Below are 15,061 nucleotides of genomic sequence, written 5' to 3'. Positions count from 1 at the left end.
TGCGTCATCGGAGTTTAGGTTACTGGCCAGTCTCAAGGTCGAGGCTCAAAGTTATGGCAACAACACGTGCCCTTACCGAGCGCCAATGTTGCGCCATCTCTTACATGAGAGCAGAGGCTTCAAGGTCGTAGCTCTACCGGAAGAAGCAGACGACAGCGGCTCACATATCCCGAGCCGAGCGCTACCGGTGCTCCATCTGTTAGGCAAAGCAGAGGCCGCAGCGCTCCGCCTCCCGAGTCCTCCTATTGGTGCGCCATTTGGAGGCGGAGCCTCCCTCACTCTTGGTCAGCAAAGTCAAGGATAGTCGCACAGACTTGTTACTACGTGAGGCTTAATTATGCCTTTTATGGTTTTTATTGCTCAAGCAGGTGTGTAGCCACAACTACAAGTTTAGCTAACGTGATGATTTGTTCTACAGTGGTTACGTGCATCAGCAGTAAGGAAAGGAATGCAGGCACTTCTGGAAAAACAGAACCCTGATTGGTGTTCACTTCAACAAATCTGGTCCACCAAGAGGACAATGTTGTGGTGTAGAAGGTTTGGGTTCACCCCACTTCATGCTGGTGAGTAATAGTTCACAAGTTACGTCACCTCTTCGACGAAAAACACTAAACGTAAGCAACAAATATAACTGGACACAAGGGTAGCCTAGTTTTGAGCCAGGTTGATTGATCACCTAGTTATCTGTTTGCTGGGCTTTTTCCAGTGTGGGGCTTATCCACCAGCCATTCCTTTCATTCATAGCTTCATATTTATGTTTGTTGCTTTTAAAATATTAAACCTCGTGTGAATGCATCCTCACTGCTGTTGCTTAAGCTTATCCGAGGTGTTCCATCATTCCTGCTTTGTTGAAAAGGGTATGACAGAGGTAAAATTTTCTCGAGCTTGAAGAACGCATAAGACGAAGAGTGGTATCTTCTGTGCTCTTCAAAGTCAAGGAAATGTGTCCTCTTTCTACAGCACACCAGCTCGCTTGCACCATTCTAATTTGCTCATCAAGGTTAGGACATTTGTGTGTGCTATGACTAGGGCTAAGGTTTTCCGGGTTTCACGCGATTCTTCCCCAAATTCCCCCCCCCCCCCCCCCGTCTTGCACATTTAGTGCGACATCCTCCCTGGTCACATGACTTTCTTTAATCCAACCCCCAGATCAAGGGGGCGTTTTTGTCGTGCAACTCAGAACCACGACGCGCGACTGCGGCAGTGGGAGAGAGGGAAGGAGGAGACATCACAGCTGAGAGGGTAAGGCATCACGTGGAGTCCCGTGTGGCTTCCGCCCGTTCCGCGGTTCTGCAATCTGCATCCGTCGCGCCCATTCAGGCATTTGCCGAATACATTCACTAGTGAGCTCTTTGTGCGATGTAATAATGGGTCGCAGCAAGAAAACTGCTGGAGACTGGGCACTCATGTTTCCAGACATGCTGCCCCGTGGCTAAAATACCCAGCACCAAGCAACATCGTGACAATCACCTCAAGGGGGTGTTCAAGAAGCAAACAATAATTCTGAAACGAATGGTATTGGGAGCAAAAGTACGCATAATTGTCTATGAATTGCTTAACATAGCAGAACTCTGATGCTCTTTTCTACTACTTCGACGCGGAAACGATAGCGAAATCCGTGCATCTTGTTGACATTTCTCACGTGAAGACTTATAACTGTGTCACGTTAAGCGAAGTAGTACTTTAATCCATAAGTAACAACAAAAATATAAAACACTGAAGCTTTCCTTTAATTGATACAAGCTTTCATGCAATGGACTGCATTTGACAGGTACAAAAACAGCAGCATTGGAGTTACAAATATATATACATTCGGATGGCACATTGCTTGATTTTCACAAAGAAGCGTGCGGAAGAGGTACATCTAGAGGAGGAAGTGCCCCTGCTTCTAGGCTTCACTGTGATAAGACGGTTGTTTTGTGTTCTTTGTGATAAGACGGTTGTCACCAGCATCAAGGTCAAAGTGGGGGAAGGAAAGGTAAAAAAAGAGGCGGGAACACTCCCTTCTCTCTCCCGCATCTCTCGGGCCCTCTTCTGTGTGACAATCGAGCAGGCGGGGCTAAAGCGGAAATTACGCTAATTTTTCTTCCGACTATTTCTGTTGCGATACTGTGCATAGTTTTTGTTGGGCCTGTGATTATCTGTGGAGGACTTCGTATTTCTGTAAAAAAAAGGTGAGGTTGGCCTGACAATTTTCAAAGTTCAATTGAAAAAAATAAATTTTTCGCAACTAAAAATTCTCAAAAGCCTTCCCTAATGGCAGCAAAGGTTTCCAGAAGGCAATTGCCAAAAGTCCCACAATCCTCCGGCGAGTACGTCACGAGTTAGAATTTTTTATCATGTTAGGTGCAACACCCTGTATAGTCAAGTATGACCAACGTACTGCCCATATTGTTTCTCTGTGGCTTTCCTACTTCCGCTGTAAGTTCTCAAAATACAGTGAGGATTTTTTTATGGTGTGGGGAGGTTTCAGCTTTTTGTGGTTGCAACAGACTTTTTCAGATCTGCTTTAAGATAGGCAATAAAAGTGCATGGTGAAATGCTAAGCAAGACAGTACTTATTATACCCTTGTGTTTACCGTGCTTTTTTTTCTCGAGTAAAAACAAAAACGACAGAGACCACACGAGGTGGCGAGAGGTAGGTCCGAGGGAGAAGTATTTAGTGTTCAATCATACTCGTATAAGAGCCAGCATTTGCACATTGGCTACCTCGGTTCTGAGGGTTTTCCTGGTTCCACCCAAAGTAATGATAATGCGCATTAAAAACTAAAACTGTATTTCATCCGTTTAAATCCTAAACCACAAAGAGGTAATAATTCATCAGTGAACTGTGCACAGAATTTGACGTTACATATTACCCTCACTTACCACTTGCCTATGTCCTTCACTTACTTTGTTTAGGTGCGCACTTACGTAATTTCGTCCTCTGCTCTCAGCAACATTTCTGAATGGTATCATTATTATATTTTTGTGCAGTATGCAGAAATGCAGTACGCATTTTGAAATGCTGTTAAAGGGATAGTGCACTCTCGAGGCATCGATTCGTGGATTTCTGTTGCAGACTGTAGTGTATTTCGAACTGCATCAGGTCCATGCATCAGTTTCCCACAGCTCGAGCAGCATGATTTATTGTAGACACGTGAAAGCAACCAGATCCATTCAAGTAGGCTTTGCAGAGAAGGATGTGCGTACGACGTATGTCTGAGAACAATGTGACAACAGAGGGTGGTCTGTTTTCATGGCATCGGCCAGCCCTGAAGCAACTACTTGCATCCAAGCCGACCACCCCCTCCTGTAATATGCCCCTCCCCCAGCGCTCGGCTACGCTGTCGATGTCCACAGGAAAATACTGGAAGCTCGGAAGATACGTTGGTTTCTAACGAAAAGGATTGACGAGGAGTTGCTCGTTGTCTACTGCACACGTCCAGCATGTTTTTTTCTAGTTTCGTTAGGCAGTGAACTATCCCTATCATTTGTTCTACACATTATTATCACTTTTTACAATGTTTCAGATGCTGAAGTTGTCAGCAATGAAGATAGGATGCACTCTGGTACGTACTACTGTGGCATTTTATTGTTTTTTGTCACGTGCGATACAGTTGCCAACTGATTATTACAATCTCATTGCCTTTCAGCTGGCAAGAATATTGTATGAGCATACAAAAAGTATAAATAATGTGAAAGCACTGTTTTTCAAGTACCATTCAAAGTTGATTGAGACTTTTATTTCTTTCAATACAATAGAGAATTCGGGAAGCACCAAACTACGTCAGTTTTTCAAAGTATTCACTGTGTGCATCTACACACCGCTCTCATCCCTGTGGCAACTCTTTGATGCCTTTGGTGTAGAAAGAAGAGGGCTGCTGACGTAGCCACAGCAGGACATCTTTCTGAAGAGCTATATCTGTGTGGAACGTCTTCCCTCCAGGGTGCTCCTTAAGCAGCCCAAAGAGGTGCTAATCACTTAGGGCTTAATCTGGCCTGTAAGGGGCATGGAGCAAAGCATCCCAGCGCATTTCGGCAGGGGTTGCTAGCATCAGATTTACCTTGTGAGGCCAGCCGTTGTCATGAAGAAGAATGACCCTTCCGCACAACATCCCAGGCCCGTTTCTTTCAAATTGCATTACATGCGGCACCCGTTATCAGCGTGGAGTAGTACTGGGCATTAGTCGTGACCCTGGCTTCAAGAAGTCCACAAGGATAACACCCCGCGTGTCCCAGCAGACAGTTACAACGATCTTCCCAGCAGACGGATTCATCTTGCTTTTCTTTGGTGGCGAGGAAGCCTTATGTCAACATTCAGTGTTGCTGCTTTTTGTCTCTGAGGTGAAATGGTTCATCCGGGTTTCATCACATGTGATCATTCATGGTAAAAATTTGTTCCTCTCGGATTGAAACTGGTTCAACAGCTGTTCAGAGACTGCCATGCGCTCTCCTTTGTGGTGCCAAGTATGGTGTCGGGAAACACATCTTGCACAGACTTTGTGCAAATGTAAGTGCTCATGAATGACTGTCTCCGCACTGCAGACACCAATATGACGGTGGGCTGCAATGTCCCGAACAGTTAGTTGCTGGTTCTTGAGGATGGCTTGCTCCACACCTGTGATGTTGACTAGCGTGACTGCAGTCGGACAAACGTCTACTGGTGGTTCATTCATCACCTTATTCCATCCTTCGCCAAAATATCTGCACCATTCTTACATTCTTCCCCTTGACATCATTTGTTCCCCATGCTGTGCCCCTAACCTTTTCAAAATCTCAGATGGTTTGACGTTCTCCTTCATAGGGAACTTGGTTATACATCGCTGTTCCACAGCTATACAGGCACACTGCTCGGCATGATAGCTGCCGCTGCTGCACCTACTGCTGCCGGAGAAGATTGCACTTTGTCCTCTGAAAGTTTTAGTACACACTACAGTCGCCGTCCGATTTTTCGGACTCGGCGAGGATCGCACAAGAGTCCGAATAATCGAGCAGTCCGAAAAAACGAATTTCGGTTCAAAATAAACGTTACTAAGCCCTAGTAGGCTGGAAAAATTTGGCGATGCTTTCCTAACGCGCTTCCAGCTCTGCCTGATAACATCAGCTTCTATTTCCCGAAGCGACATTTCGTCACTGTAAGTACGCTGACAGAGGCACCGCCGTCATCAAGTCCGCAAGTCGGCTTCACCTAACGCACGCGTGCTTTAGGTGAAGCTCGCTTTACAGCGCTGTCGCGCGACTCGCGGGCGGACAGCACGTGCTGGGCCGTTGGCCAAATACGAAGACGCAAAAGCGCTACGACAGACCTCTTCTACTCAGAGGAATGGAAAGTCAACAATCATCACTGCCTATTTTTTTGCCTCAGTATTTTAATTGGTTGATTTCGTTTGATACGAATTTCAGATGGTACCAAAGTTTTCCGTCACCCGATGAGAGAAATTCGCAGGTTGGGCAAACAGAGTCCGAAATATCGAGCGACGGAGCAGCACGGCGTCCGAAATTTTGGACGTTCTTATACATCACCTCAATGGGACCCGCGGCCGTTCCGCGAACGAGTCCGAATAATCGAGCATGTCCGAAAAATCGGGGTCCGAAAAATCGGTCGGCGACTGTAATTACTCACTACTCTTTTCGAGCACAAGTTTTGGTCAACCTCGAACAACACTTCTGTTCGTAACATGTTGAGACAGCAGCGGGCTGCACAGAATTATACAATTTTTCTGCATAGTCGGAGAGTTTTCAGTCTGCCAGAGGGGGCCGTGGCATTGTTTTCATACACAGAGGTCATACTGGGTTTTGTGGATTCTGTGTTGTGACGTTGGAAGGCAAAGCATGCATTTCTTAGTATATACAGTAGACCCTCATTATCACGAAGTTGTCGCGACCGTAAAGAAATTCGATATAAGCGGTATTTCAATAAAAGCGGGACCACCATAAATACGGTGTAATTTGACCAAAATTGCGTGGGAGCGCGTTGAAGTAATTTTGCAACGACGATGAGAAAAGCAGTCTTACAAACCTTTATTGTGGCAAGAAAAAGATAATCATCTCAGATTGCTCGGTCGTCTTGCTGGGCAGCAACAGTGCGTTTTCCAATTTCTTGAGGCGCTGCATAAGGGTGTAGGCACCCCCACCACATTTGACTTTGTCGCGCAAAAGACCAAGTACGTATATTACATACGTGTTTCCGCCGTCGACGGAATTTCTCGTGGTATACATCCTCTAAGTCTTCGTTTTGACTTTTCGCACCCAACACAATGTTGGCAATATCTTCACCCTTGGTGGCACCAACAACGGGCACATCCACAAGTGCGAAAGAATCGAAGTCGTCTTCGGCTTCCTGTCCAACGAGTTCATGAACCCTCCTGTAGAGGTCTGAGTCGTCAAAGCTCTCATACGTGGTGCAATGGTCGGGCCTTGTTCGGGCATTCCAGAAGCGCCGTCTCCACGTTGGGGTGTCTGGGACGCGCATCCTCTTGCTCAAGAAACTTTTCTCGAAGCCGTCCAGTGCATCGTGCATCTTCAGTATGGTTGGCAGCGTAGACGCCGAAATATTGAAGTCCTTGGCGACGTTAGGTTCCGACGACGGCAAATTTTCTCCAAAGTAAAACACCTCGGTACAGACTTCAGTGGCGTCATGCGTCACGTCGATAAGTCGAAACGCAAAGCAACAGTTTCCCTGCCAGCCGCTACGGGCATATCACGTGGCCGGAGAGGTGGGCAATCGCACGTGCGCGACTGCTCTCACTCTCCTTTGCGTTACTCTGTTCTTGAGCGTAGGGAAACATGCATGGAAACAGCTGGACGCTACATGAAGGCGCTCCTGAGCCTCGCGTTTTCGTACTATGCGGAGTTGGCTCGCGGTAAACTTCGAATAAAGTGGTTAGGAATACATGTATTTCGATTGGGGCCTGGTGAAACTTCGAAATAAGCTATAATTCATAAAAAACGATTTCGTTCTAACGAGGGACTACTGTACTACCTTGAAACATTCATCTAGAGCATTAGCTGGATAGACTTCTTGGAGGGGGCTGGCCCCTAAGCCACCACACAGTCGGCACAAGCGTTTGTTTACATTAACTGGAAGTATGAAATATCCGAGTAGGAATTAAAGTGGGCTTAGGGCCCCCCCGCCTTTGTGACTTTCAACGTGCTCACATGCCTCGGAGCAGTGGGCTTCATGGTGATGTCATTGTCACTGTCATTACTGGACTTTTCTATTGGCACAACATTTGGTGTTTGTGTTAGCTTTATTACTTGCTAATATTTGTGCCAGTCACAAGCGTGTGTATAAAGAAGAGGACAGTGTCATGGCTGTTTCATCTATGGATCTGGATTTGGCAGTTTGCATATTTGTACATTGTAAATATGTGTGATGAAAGTATGAGAAAGGTATGCTACGCTGCATGAAATTACACATGTTGCTTGCTCTAGATACTTCATGCTAACTCCACAGCGTTAGACTTGTTTTAGAGAATAGGGAGTTTTAGCGAGTCATTTTAGCTTGAACGAAACGACCGATTTGAGTGTCGCGCATTCGTTATTACGAATGTGTGAGCGAGTCGTGGGGAGCTCAGCTTCGTGACGCGCTGAGTCGTTTCATTGTATTTGTCGAGCACGCCCGACTGCCATCACGAAGCAAGATGGCGGCTGTTTGCCCTGAACGTCAGCATCGATCTTTTCTTCGCGATGTGGACTCTGAATCCATCAAACCGGATTGGGACCTCAGTGGGAATTTTCTGTTTTGGTACCTACGGCTTGTTCATACCCTCACCACATTTGGTTACAGTAGCTTTTTTTCTATCGATCTTTTCTTCATATTGTGCACTCTCAATCCAACAATTCAACAACCATTTAACATGCATCAGCGTCCAGTTGTGGCTCCAGAACATGTGCTCCGTGTGAGAAAGTTTGTTGTATCTGCAAGGCGCATTAACGCTATGCAAAGTGCTCATCCCTGTGTCATTCCCCTTTTTGGTCTAACTATCGAGAGGTTCGCACACTGGTGATTAACCCTTTTCAAAGCGAAACTACCTCCTACATCCTCCTGATTCATCAACGTGAGTTCGAGTTTCCCAACTGTGCTGGTGCATACTTGACAGCACGTTGACAACACGGTTGACAGCACGTTGACAACACGCTGGCGTAGTTAGTCTCAACTACGACCTTCCGCAAAGGGAAAGCCTGAAAGTGTACTGCGATATGTCATATTTACTACAAGAAAACATGTGAATGATCCACCAAAATCAAGTGGCTGCTCAAATTCACCTGGAATACATTTGGTGATGAACGATTCTGATTTGCTAAAAGCCTCTGTAGTTTGCTTCCCACAAGCTTATCGAATCGGCAGTATCGGTCATTTATTTCGGACACGAATGACTCGCTAAAACTCCCTATTCACTGAAATCATGCTGTTTACTGTTTTGAGGTACAGGTGCGACTGTTCCTTTGAGAAAGAGAAAAAGCTGTATGCAGCATTTACCATCATGTGAGGTTACTATAAAAGTGGTATACAGTGAAACCCGCGTATACCGATATTGACGGTAATCGCGAATTCCATCGTTATACGGGGTACATCGTTAAACGAGGGCTGACCTAAATAGCGCGTCCCCGAAAATTCGCGCGCCACCCCTCGTGTAGCAAAAGAAAAAGAAACAGATGCTAAAAAAAAAAAAAAAAAAGCGCGAAGCTGTGTGACATCGCAGTGGCTTGGGAAAACAGCGATCAGAACTCATGGAGGGAACCAGACAACATAGCAGGACAACTTCTGGCAACACTACACGTCACCATTCCGCAAGTCGGCTTCACCTAACGCCTGCGTGCTCTAGGAGAAGCTCGCTTTAGAACACTGTCGCGCGACTCGCGGGTGGAAAGCACGTGTTAGGCCTTTTGAATCATCTCGCGAATTTGAGCAGCATTGGCCAAATACGGAGACATAAAAGCGTTACCACCTACCTCTTTCACTGACAGTATTGGAAAATGAACAGGCGCTGTCTATTTTCTTGCCTTAATTTTTATTTTGGTTTGAATTCTTTTGATGTGAATTTCGGATGATACGAATTTTTCCGCTACCCCGTGAGATTCGTAGCATCGAGACTCTACTGTATCTTATCGCGGCGAAAATCGCCGCGTGGTTACGCGCACGGGACAGCGTCCAACATCGTTATACGAATACTCGGAACCGCGGTCTCCATCGCTGTACGCGTGTCGTTTCCCCATAGAACCAATGTATATTTTGACGGTAAAATCATGAACCATCGTTTTATGAGGGATATCGTTATACGCGATATCGCTATCCGCGGGTTTTACTGTAGTACTCCGTACTGTAGATGCAAGGGGAGGTGGCATCAATGTTCCAAATCCACTTTCAGAATATGTACTTCCCGGTGGCACCTACACAGACCCCAAAGCCCTCCTCGATGCTTTAAGGAAACAGCTCCCAGACCAGTTACCGTGCTGTGAGTCACAAGGTGACGAAGAGGTTGATGTGGAAACTGTGGATGAAGACGGCGCTGGTGACACGAGCAGAGGTACCAGTAGAGGTGCCTCCCCAAAGAAATCGTCACAATCACCTAGGATGGAGCTACCACTGTCGGACTGTGCACTTTTTGTGAGAGAAAGTGCAGCAGAGGTGTGTGCTATTTTTCGTAGTTGTAGTTCTTAATTCTGCTGGGTCGTGAATGCAAACATGAGAACAGGAAACACCTAACACACATTTGTATGGTATCTGTGCTATCAGTATCTGAAATTAGGAAGAGCATACTGGTGGGGCCAAAAATCTAGCCTAATTTTTCAACATTACCCAGTGAACCCCCATTTATATTTTGTGCTAAACTACTCACTCCCTACCACGGGCTTTGTAGTTACATGCTTCTGAGAAGTGCAGTGATATCAGAATGACAAAAGGTTTCTGCCTAACACTGCATCAGTCTTGTTTTTCAATCTTTCTATATAAGCAGAATGCTAGTGGTGTGCGAATATTTGAAACTTGGTGTATGAATAGACTATTTTTCATATTTGATTCGTATTGGAAAATTCTATATCCAATTGTTCGAATATATTAGAATATTTTCGAATATCATGCCAGCTTGCTACCAAGCTGTTGTGGGTTGCACGCTTTAATTTCTGAGTTGCGGCAAAAACAACAAGCATGAATAGTGGAACAGATACGAAGTTCCAAACATGGACAAACAGTGCTTCGTCTGTGTTGTCGCTTTGTGTCCCCTGCACTGGGGTTTTATCGCTTTTAAATGTACCACCAAACAGCCCGGTTTTTATCGCTTTTTAACCAAACATGGAGCTTTTGACGTTGTTACACTCATCTGCACATGCTTTGCTACACATTTGCGAACTGAAACTGAAACTAGTGCGCAGTTGTGTAGCGCCTCCATTAACTTCGCCCTTTCCATGGCAAGCGAAATGTGGAACTGCGGTGCATTTTCTGCGATGCATTGTCGTCTGGTCTCCATCATGTCAGTTCGGTTAAATTTCAGTTGTGTTGGTGTTTGTTAGCACTCAACACCTCTGTTCACTGCGCCTCTGCATCGGTAGTCCAGCTCAGTGACTTATCTACGTCTCAAATGTGTTTTTTCACTTTCTATTTGTGGTAAGGACCTTTTGCATTGCTATACTTTGGTGTCTGAACAAGTCTTCAGCGATACATTGAATCATGGATACATGCAAGAACGCCAATAAACAAGGAGTGGCATGCAATGACACATATTTTGTAGAGCTGTGCGAATACAGATTTTCCCGTTCAATTCAAATGCAAATGGAGTATTTATGCAATATTTACGAATATTTATGCCTTATACAGTCATGGATGCCTCTTTTGCCCTACTGCTTTCCATCACGTGAGCAGGCTGTGCAGTCTAGGCAGAAGTGATGATTCGAGGTAGTCAGCTGCTTGATTTGTTAGAGACATTTCAGTCAAAGATGCTCCCTTTGCCGTTGCCAGCTCTTCAAAACATCTCCATACAGTTGAACTGACTCCAGCTTTCACACTTGCCTGTGTAACAGCTTCATTTGGTGGATCAGGAGCTTCCAGATATTCTTTTTCGCGATCTGTGCATAACAGAACCTTCGCATACAATCAACTCTCGATAACTCAAACACCCACTATCCACGATCTTAGATTGACTTAAGGGAAGTTTTGATTTATCGAACCTGCTTCGAGTTTTGTTGAAAATTGCGCCAAAAAATGTTGCACGGGCCAGTAAGATTGAATAATCAATTGTCTAACAGTGTAAACTTTATCTTCAAGCTTCAATTGATCACAAAATGCATTTAATGCAAATCAGTACTGGATGTGGCTACCCTGTCTTCAACTACATTCACATCAACTGACTTGGCCTCTCCAGAAACTGTTTGAACTGTCAATCCATGTCTTGTCTTAAATCCTGCCAGCCAGCCTTCTCTGCACTTGAAATTGCGGATTCCGAGCCTCGAGGTGAGCATCGTTGTCTTTCCTTTGATAACCAGGTTGCGAATTTGGATGTTCTTGCTGCGTGCAACTCCAATCCAGGATGGACAAGAGCTACTTCCAACTTCGGGTTTTTTCCCATTCGAAGCCCTTTTCTATTTCTTGGGCATGATTCACTGGTGGCGCTCAACAAAACCTTCGACTTTTTCGACAGAATTGTCGATAGCGTGCTTTTCAGTATTCCAAACTCCTTCGCAAGTGTGAGGGTCGTCAGCTTCCTTTGCTTTAACGTAGAAAGCGAGATGCTGCCCAAAACAACACCAGCATACAGAGAGAACGCGCGTTCTTGACCTCCAACTCGTCATGTCTCCTGCCGCCACGGCCAGGCGGCTGTCACAGGGTCACATGATCTGGCTTGACTCCGGCTTTGTGTGGGATTGCATCAGCAACGATACATACATCGATACACTTAATATGGTGGCTGCATTCACATTTTTGGCGCTTTTGCAGAAATTTTGAGTTATGAGTACAAAAAATGTTTCTTGGGATGAAATAACTGTTTGGGATAGGCGCTATTTTGGGTTACGCGATTTTGACTTAAGTAGGTACTTTTTGCATTACGGGTATACTGCAGGTACATGGGACATCGTGAGGTGTTCGACTTAAGCCTAAATTTCTACTTAACCAGTTAAATGAAAGTTCACTGTAGTTCTTTTCTGGCCCACTCTCAGAACAGACATCTTAAACCTTGGGTCAAGCAATGTATCAAAAATACAAAGGCCATCCTCGACACATTTTTTCGCTTTTTCGAACGTCTGTGCGAACTTGGCTTTCACTTTTTCGAACAGCCGTGCACACTGGAACGTTACATAGTCAAACCTCGCTACAACAAAACTCGATACAAGGAATTCTTGGTAGAACGAGAGAATTTACATTCCCCAGTCATGGCTCCCATAGGAAACAATGTATTTCAGCTCTCGTTGCAACGAAATGGATTTTAACCCGGAATCTCGTTACAACGGCAAAAAAAAGGCCGCTGAGAAGACACTTTTTTGTCAAAAACAAGAGATTAACGTACGTTGAAGCTCCTACTCCTCAAGAGCGGGGCCACTGGACTTCGGGAGAAAAAAAAAAAGAAGAAAACCTGGGAGAGGGAGCGAGAGCGCGCACACGGAGCCAACCGGACGCGGAGAGCACCTGCGCCCTGAGGTTTCACTTAGCAGCGAGTCCCGTCATATGGCGTAGTTTTGTGCCCAGCAACTCCTAGCGAGTCTTCTTCTTCGAGAGACAGCGGCACAAAGGAAAGAAAGTGCTGTCGCTGGAAGAGAAAGCTGCAATGATCAACGCAGTCTCTTCAGGGAGAAAGAAGATCGACGTAGCTAAGGAGTATGGCATGTCCCCAAGCACATTGTCAACAATCTAGAAAATGAAACAAAACATCCTGAAAGCGAAGGACCCCGGCATGAGCGCAGGTCGTCGTAGACGTCACCGTATGAGAAAGTAAAAAAAGCTCTCTTCACGTGGTTCATCAACATGAGGGCGAAGAATGTTCCGGTGAGTGGAGCAATACTGCAGCAACCCGGTGCCAATGCCTCAACAGGTCGTCAGCACTAACGATGTTTTGCGGCATTTTACGTGCGTGTGTGATGACTTAGAAAAGGCCGTCGAGGCGATATTAGCGTACGAACGATATGTCACCTCTTGCCTGTTCAGTACAAGCCAGACGAAGATGACAGACTACTTCCGTGCAAAATAAAGTGTGGTGCGTATTTCAGCTGTCTCTTTCACTCTTTTTAATGAATTCTACATTCAATACGACGTTTCCCCGCAATTTACTGAGTATGTCACGATTTTATCGAATTTCGGTACAACGTAATATTCGGTATAACGAAAAAATCCTCGGTTCCCTTGAGTTTCGTAATATCGAGGTTTGACTGTATTTGAGAACGACACAGTTGAGGAGACTGCAAAATCCTGGTTCGTCCACAATGCTGTACGAATGCATCCCACCGAAACTGCGCATTTTCTGCAACTACAACTCCGGGCACGAGAGGGCGCCGTGGGCGTCAGCGAGTGCGTTCCAACTCGTTTGGCGGGTACCTTGTATAAGCGGTGCACCTAGTTTCGTTTCCATTTCGTGCGTTTCGAAGGCTTCCTAAAGATACAAAACATTTATTCAGGTTTCTATGAGCAGGAGCGCTGCAAAGAGTGCCATATGGCAATATTTTACGAAGGTTACGCCCGAAGACGCTAAATGCAATGCATGCAACGCCACACTCAGGACACCGTCAAGCACGACAACACCACTTGCGAACCACTTGAAGAACAAGCATCACTCCTCGTACATTCGTTTTCTAGAGGCAGGAGGCAAGAAACGGGCAAACGAGAAAGTAAGCTCACAGCAGACATTACAAGCAACATATCAAAAGCGAACTCTGCCAGAGAAGGAACGCGACGCAATAACACAGAAAATTGCGAGAATGCTCGCAATGGACCTACAGCCGTTTGACGTCGTCGAACACACGGGATTGAAAGAAGTAATCACGTATCTCCAGCCCTTGTACAACATACCACATCGCACCACGTTTTCCAGAAGTGTGATCCCAGCACTGTACGAAGGTACAGTGCAGAAGCTAAAGAAGGAAATTGCATGTGACCCACTTTACAAGGATATATTTTGCACAGAGCCACTGCGGCATACCGTGCTGGTCAACTCTGTTGCTGCAGAGATGCCGACAGGAACTCCTTCAGAGGCTGAACAGCCTTCTGCATATGGAAGCCACCACACTGAGCCATCTTGTAGTTCCGTATAGGACAGCATTGATCAATTGTGCACCCATTCGAACAAGAAAACTACAAGCCAAAGAAGTGACCACATTGTTGAGGAAGTAAAAAGTTTTTTTCTGAATGCCTGTGATCTCCCGCAAGGAAGATCCCCTTCACTTCTGGAGGACAATTGGTAAGGTGACCTTTCCTAATCTTGCAAAGGTCGCCATGAAATATCTAGGGGTACCAGCAACAGAAGTTCCAAGTGAGCGTCGCTTTTCAGTTGCTGGGAATACTGTAACAGTGAGAAGAGAAAGCCTCACACCACAGCATGTGGAACATTTAGTTTTCCTCCACAACAACCTATGACCTGTGTAGGCTTCAACCTGGTTTTTGGATGCTTCGACTCTTCTTTTCATTATGCCATGTATACTTGACCCTGTAATTGTAACATTTTGGTGCTGAAAATAAACATCTGTCGGGAATATTCGATATTCGACTCGATATTCGACATTTGATTTCCGATTCGATTCGGTATTCGATTCGACTTCAAATATTCGGATTCGCACAGCCCTAGTATATACATATGCAGTAAACCCCCGATAACTCGAAGTCGTAAAAACCGGAACAAATTTCGAGATAAGCGGGGTTGCGAGTTAAGCGAAAAGCGAAAATTACGTTGCCAAGATGTTACCACAGCGCACTATGATATGAAACGTAAAGAAAAAAGCGTTCCTACAGTAATAGGGCTCGTAAACAATTCTGAAACCATTTATTTTTTAACATCATCTGAGAGGGAATAAGTCTGTAATAGCAATCTGCTTGACATTCGCGTCTGGGAACAAGAAAGAATCTTCAAGCACTTGAATGCAACGCATGAGACGCTCTTCC

The 15,061-nt window shown here is 45.4% G+C and overlaps 1 protein-coding gene across 3 annotated transcripts in view; it reads left to right on the top strand.

Annotated features, from left to right (window-relative positions):
- Nucleotides 1-15,061, top strand: part of LOC135371667 (YEATS domain-containing protein 2-like) — an 86,937-nt gene that overhangs the window by 58,083 nt on the left and 13,793 nt on the right. For all 3 annotated transcript variants that reach the window (XM_064605644.1, XM_064605645.1, XM_064605643.1), the window contains 3 exons: nt 419-563; nt 3,513-3,551; nt 9,354-9,613. In XM_064605644.1, coding sequence (XP_064461714.1) covers nt 419-563; nt 3,513-3,551; nt 9,354-9,613 — 444 coding nt within the window. The remainder of the gene's footprint in view (nt 1-418; nt 564-3,512; nt 3,552-9,353; nt 9,614-15,061) is intronic.

The sequence above is a fragment of the Ornithodoros turicata genome, unplaced genomic scaffold (assembly GCF_037126465.1).
Source record: "Ornithodoros turicata isolate Travis unplaced genomic scaffold, ASM3712646v1 Chromosome12, whole genome shotgun sequence".
Lineage (NCBI taxonomy): Eukaryota > Metazoa > Arthropoda > Arachnida > Ixodida > Argasidae > Ornithodoros > Ornithodoros turicata.
Note: the sequence above shows the minus strand (reverse complement) of the source record. Positions and strands in the feature narration are given on the sequence as shown.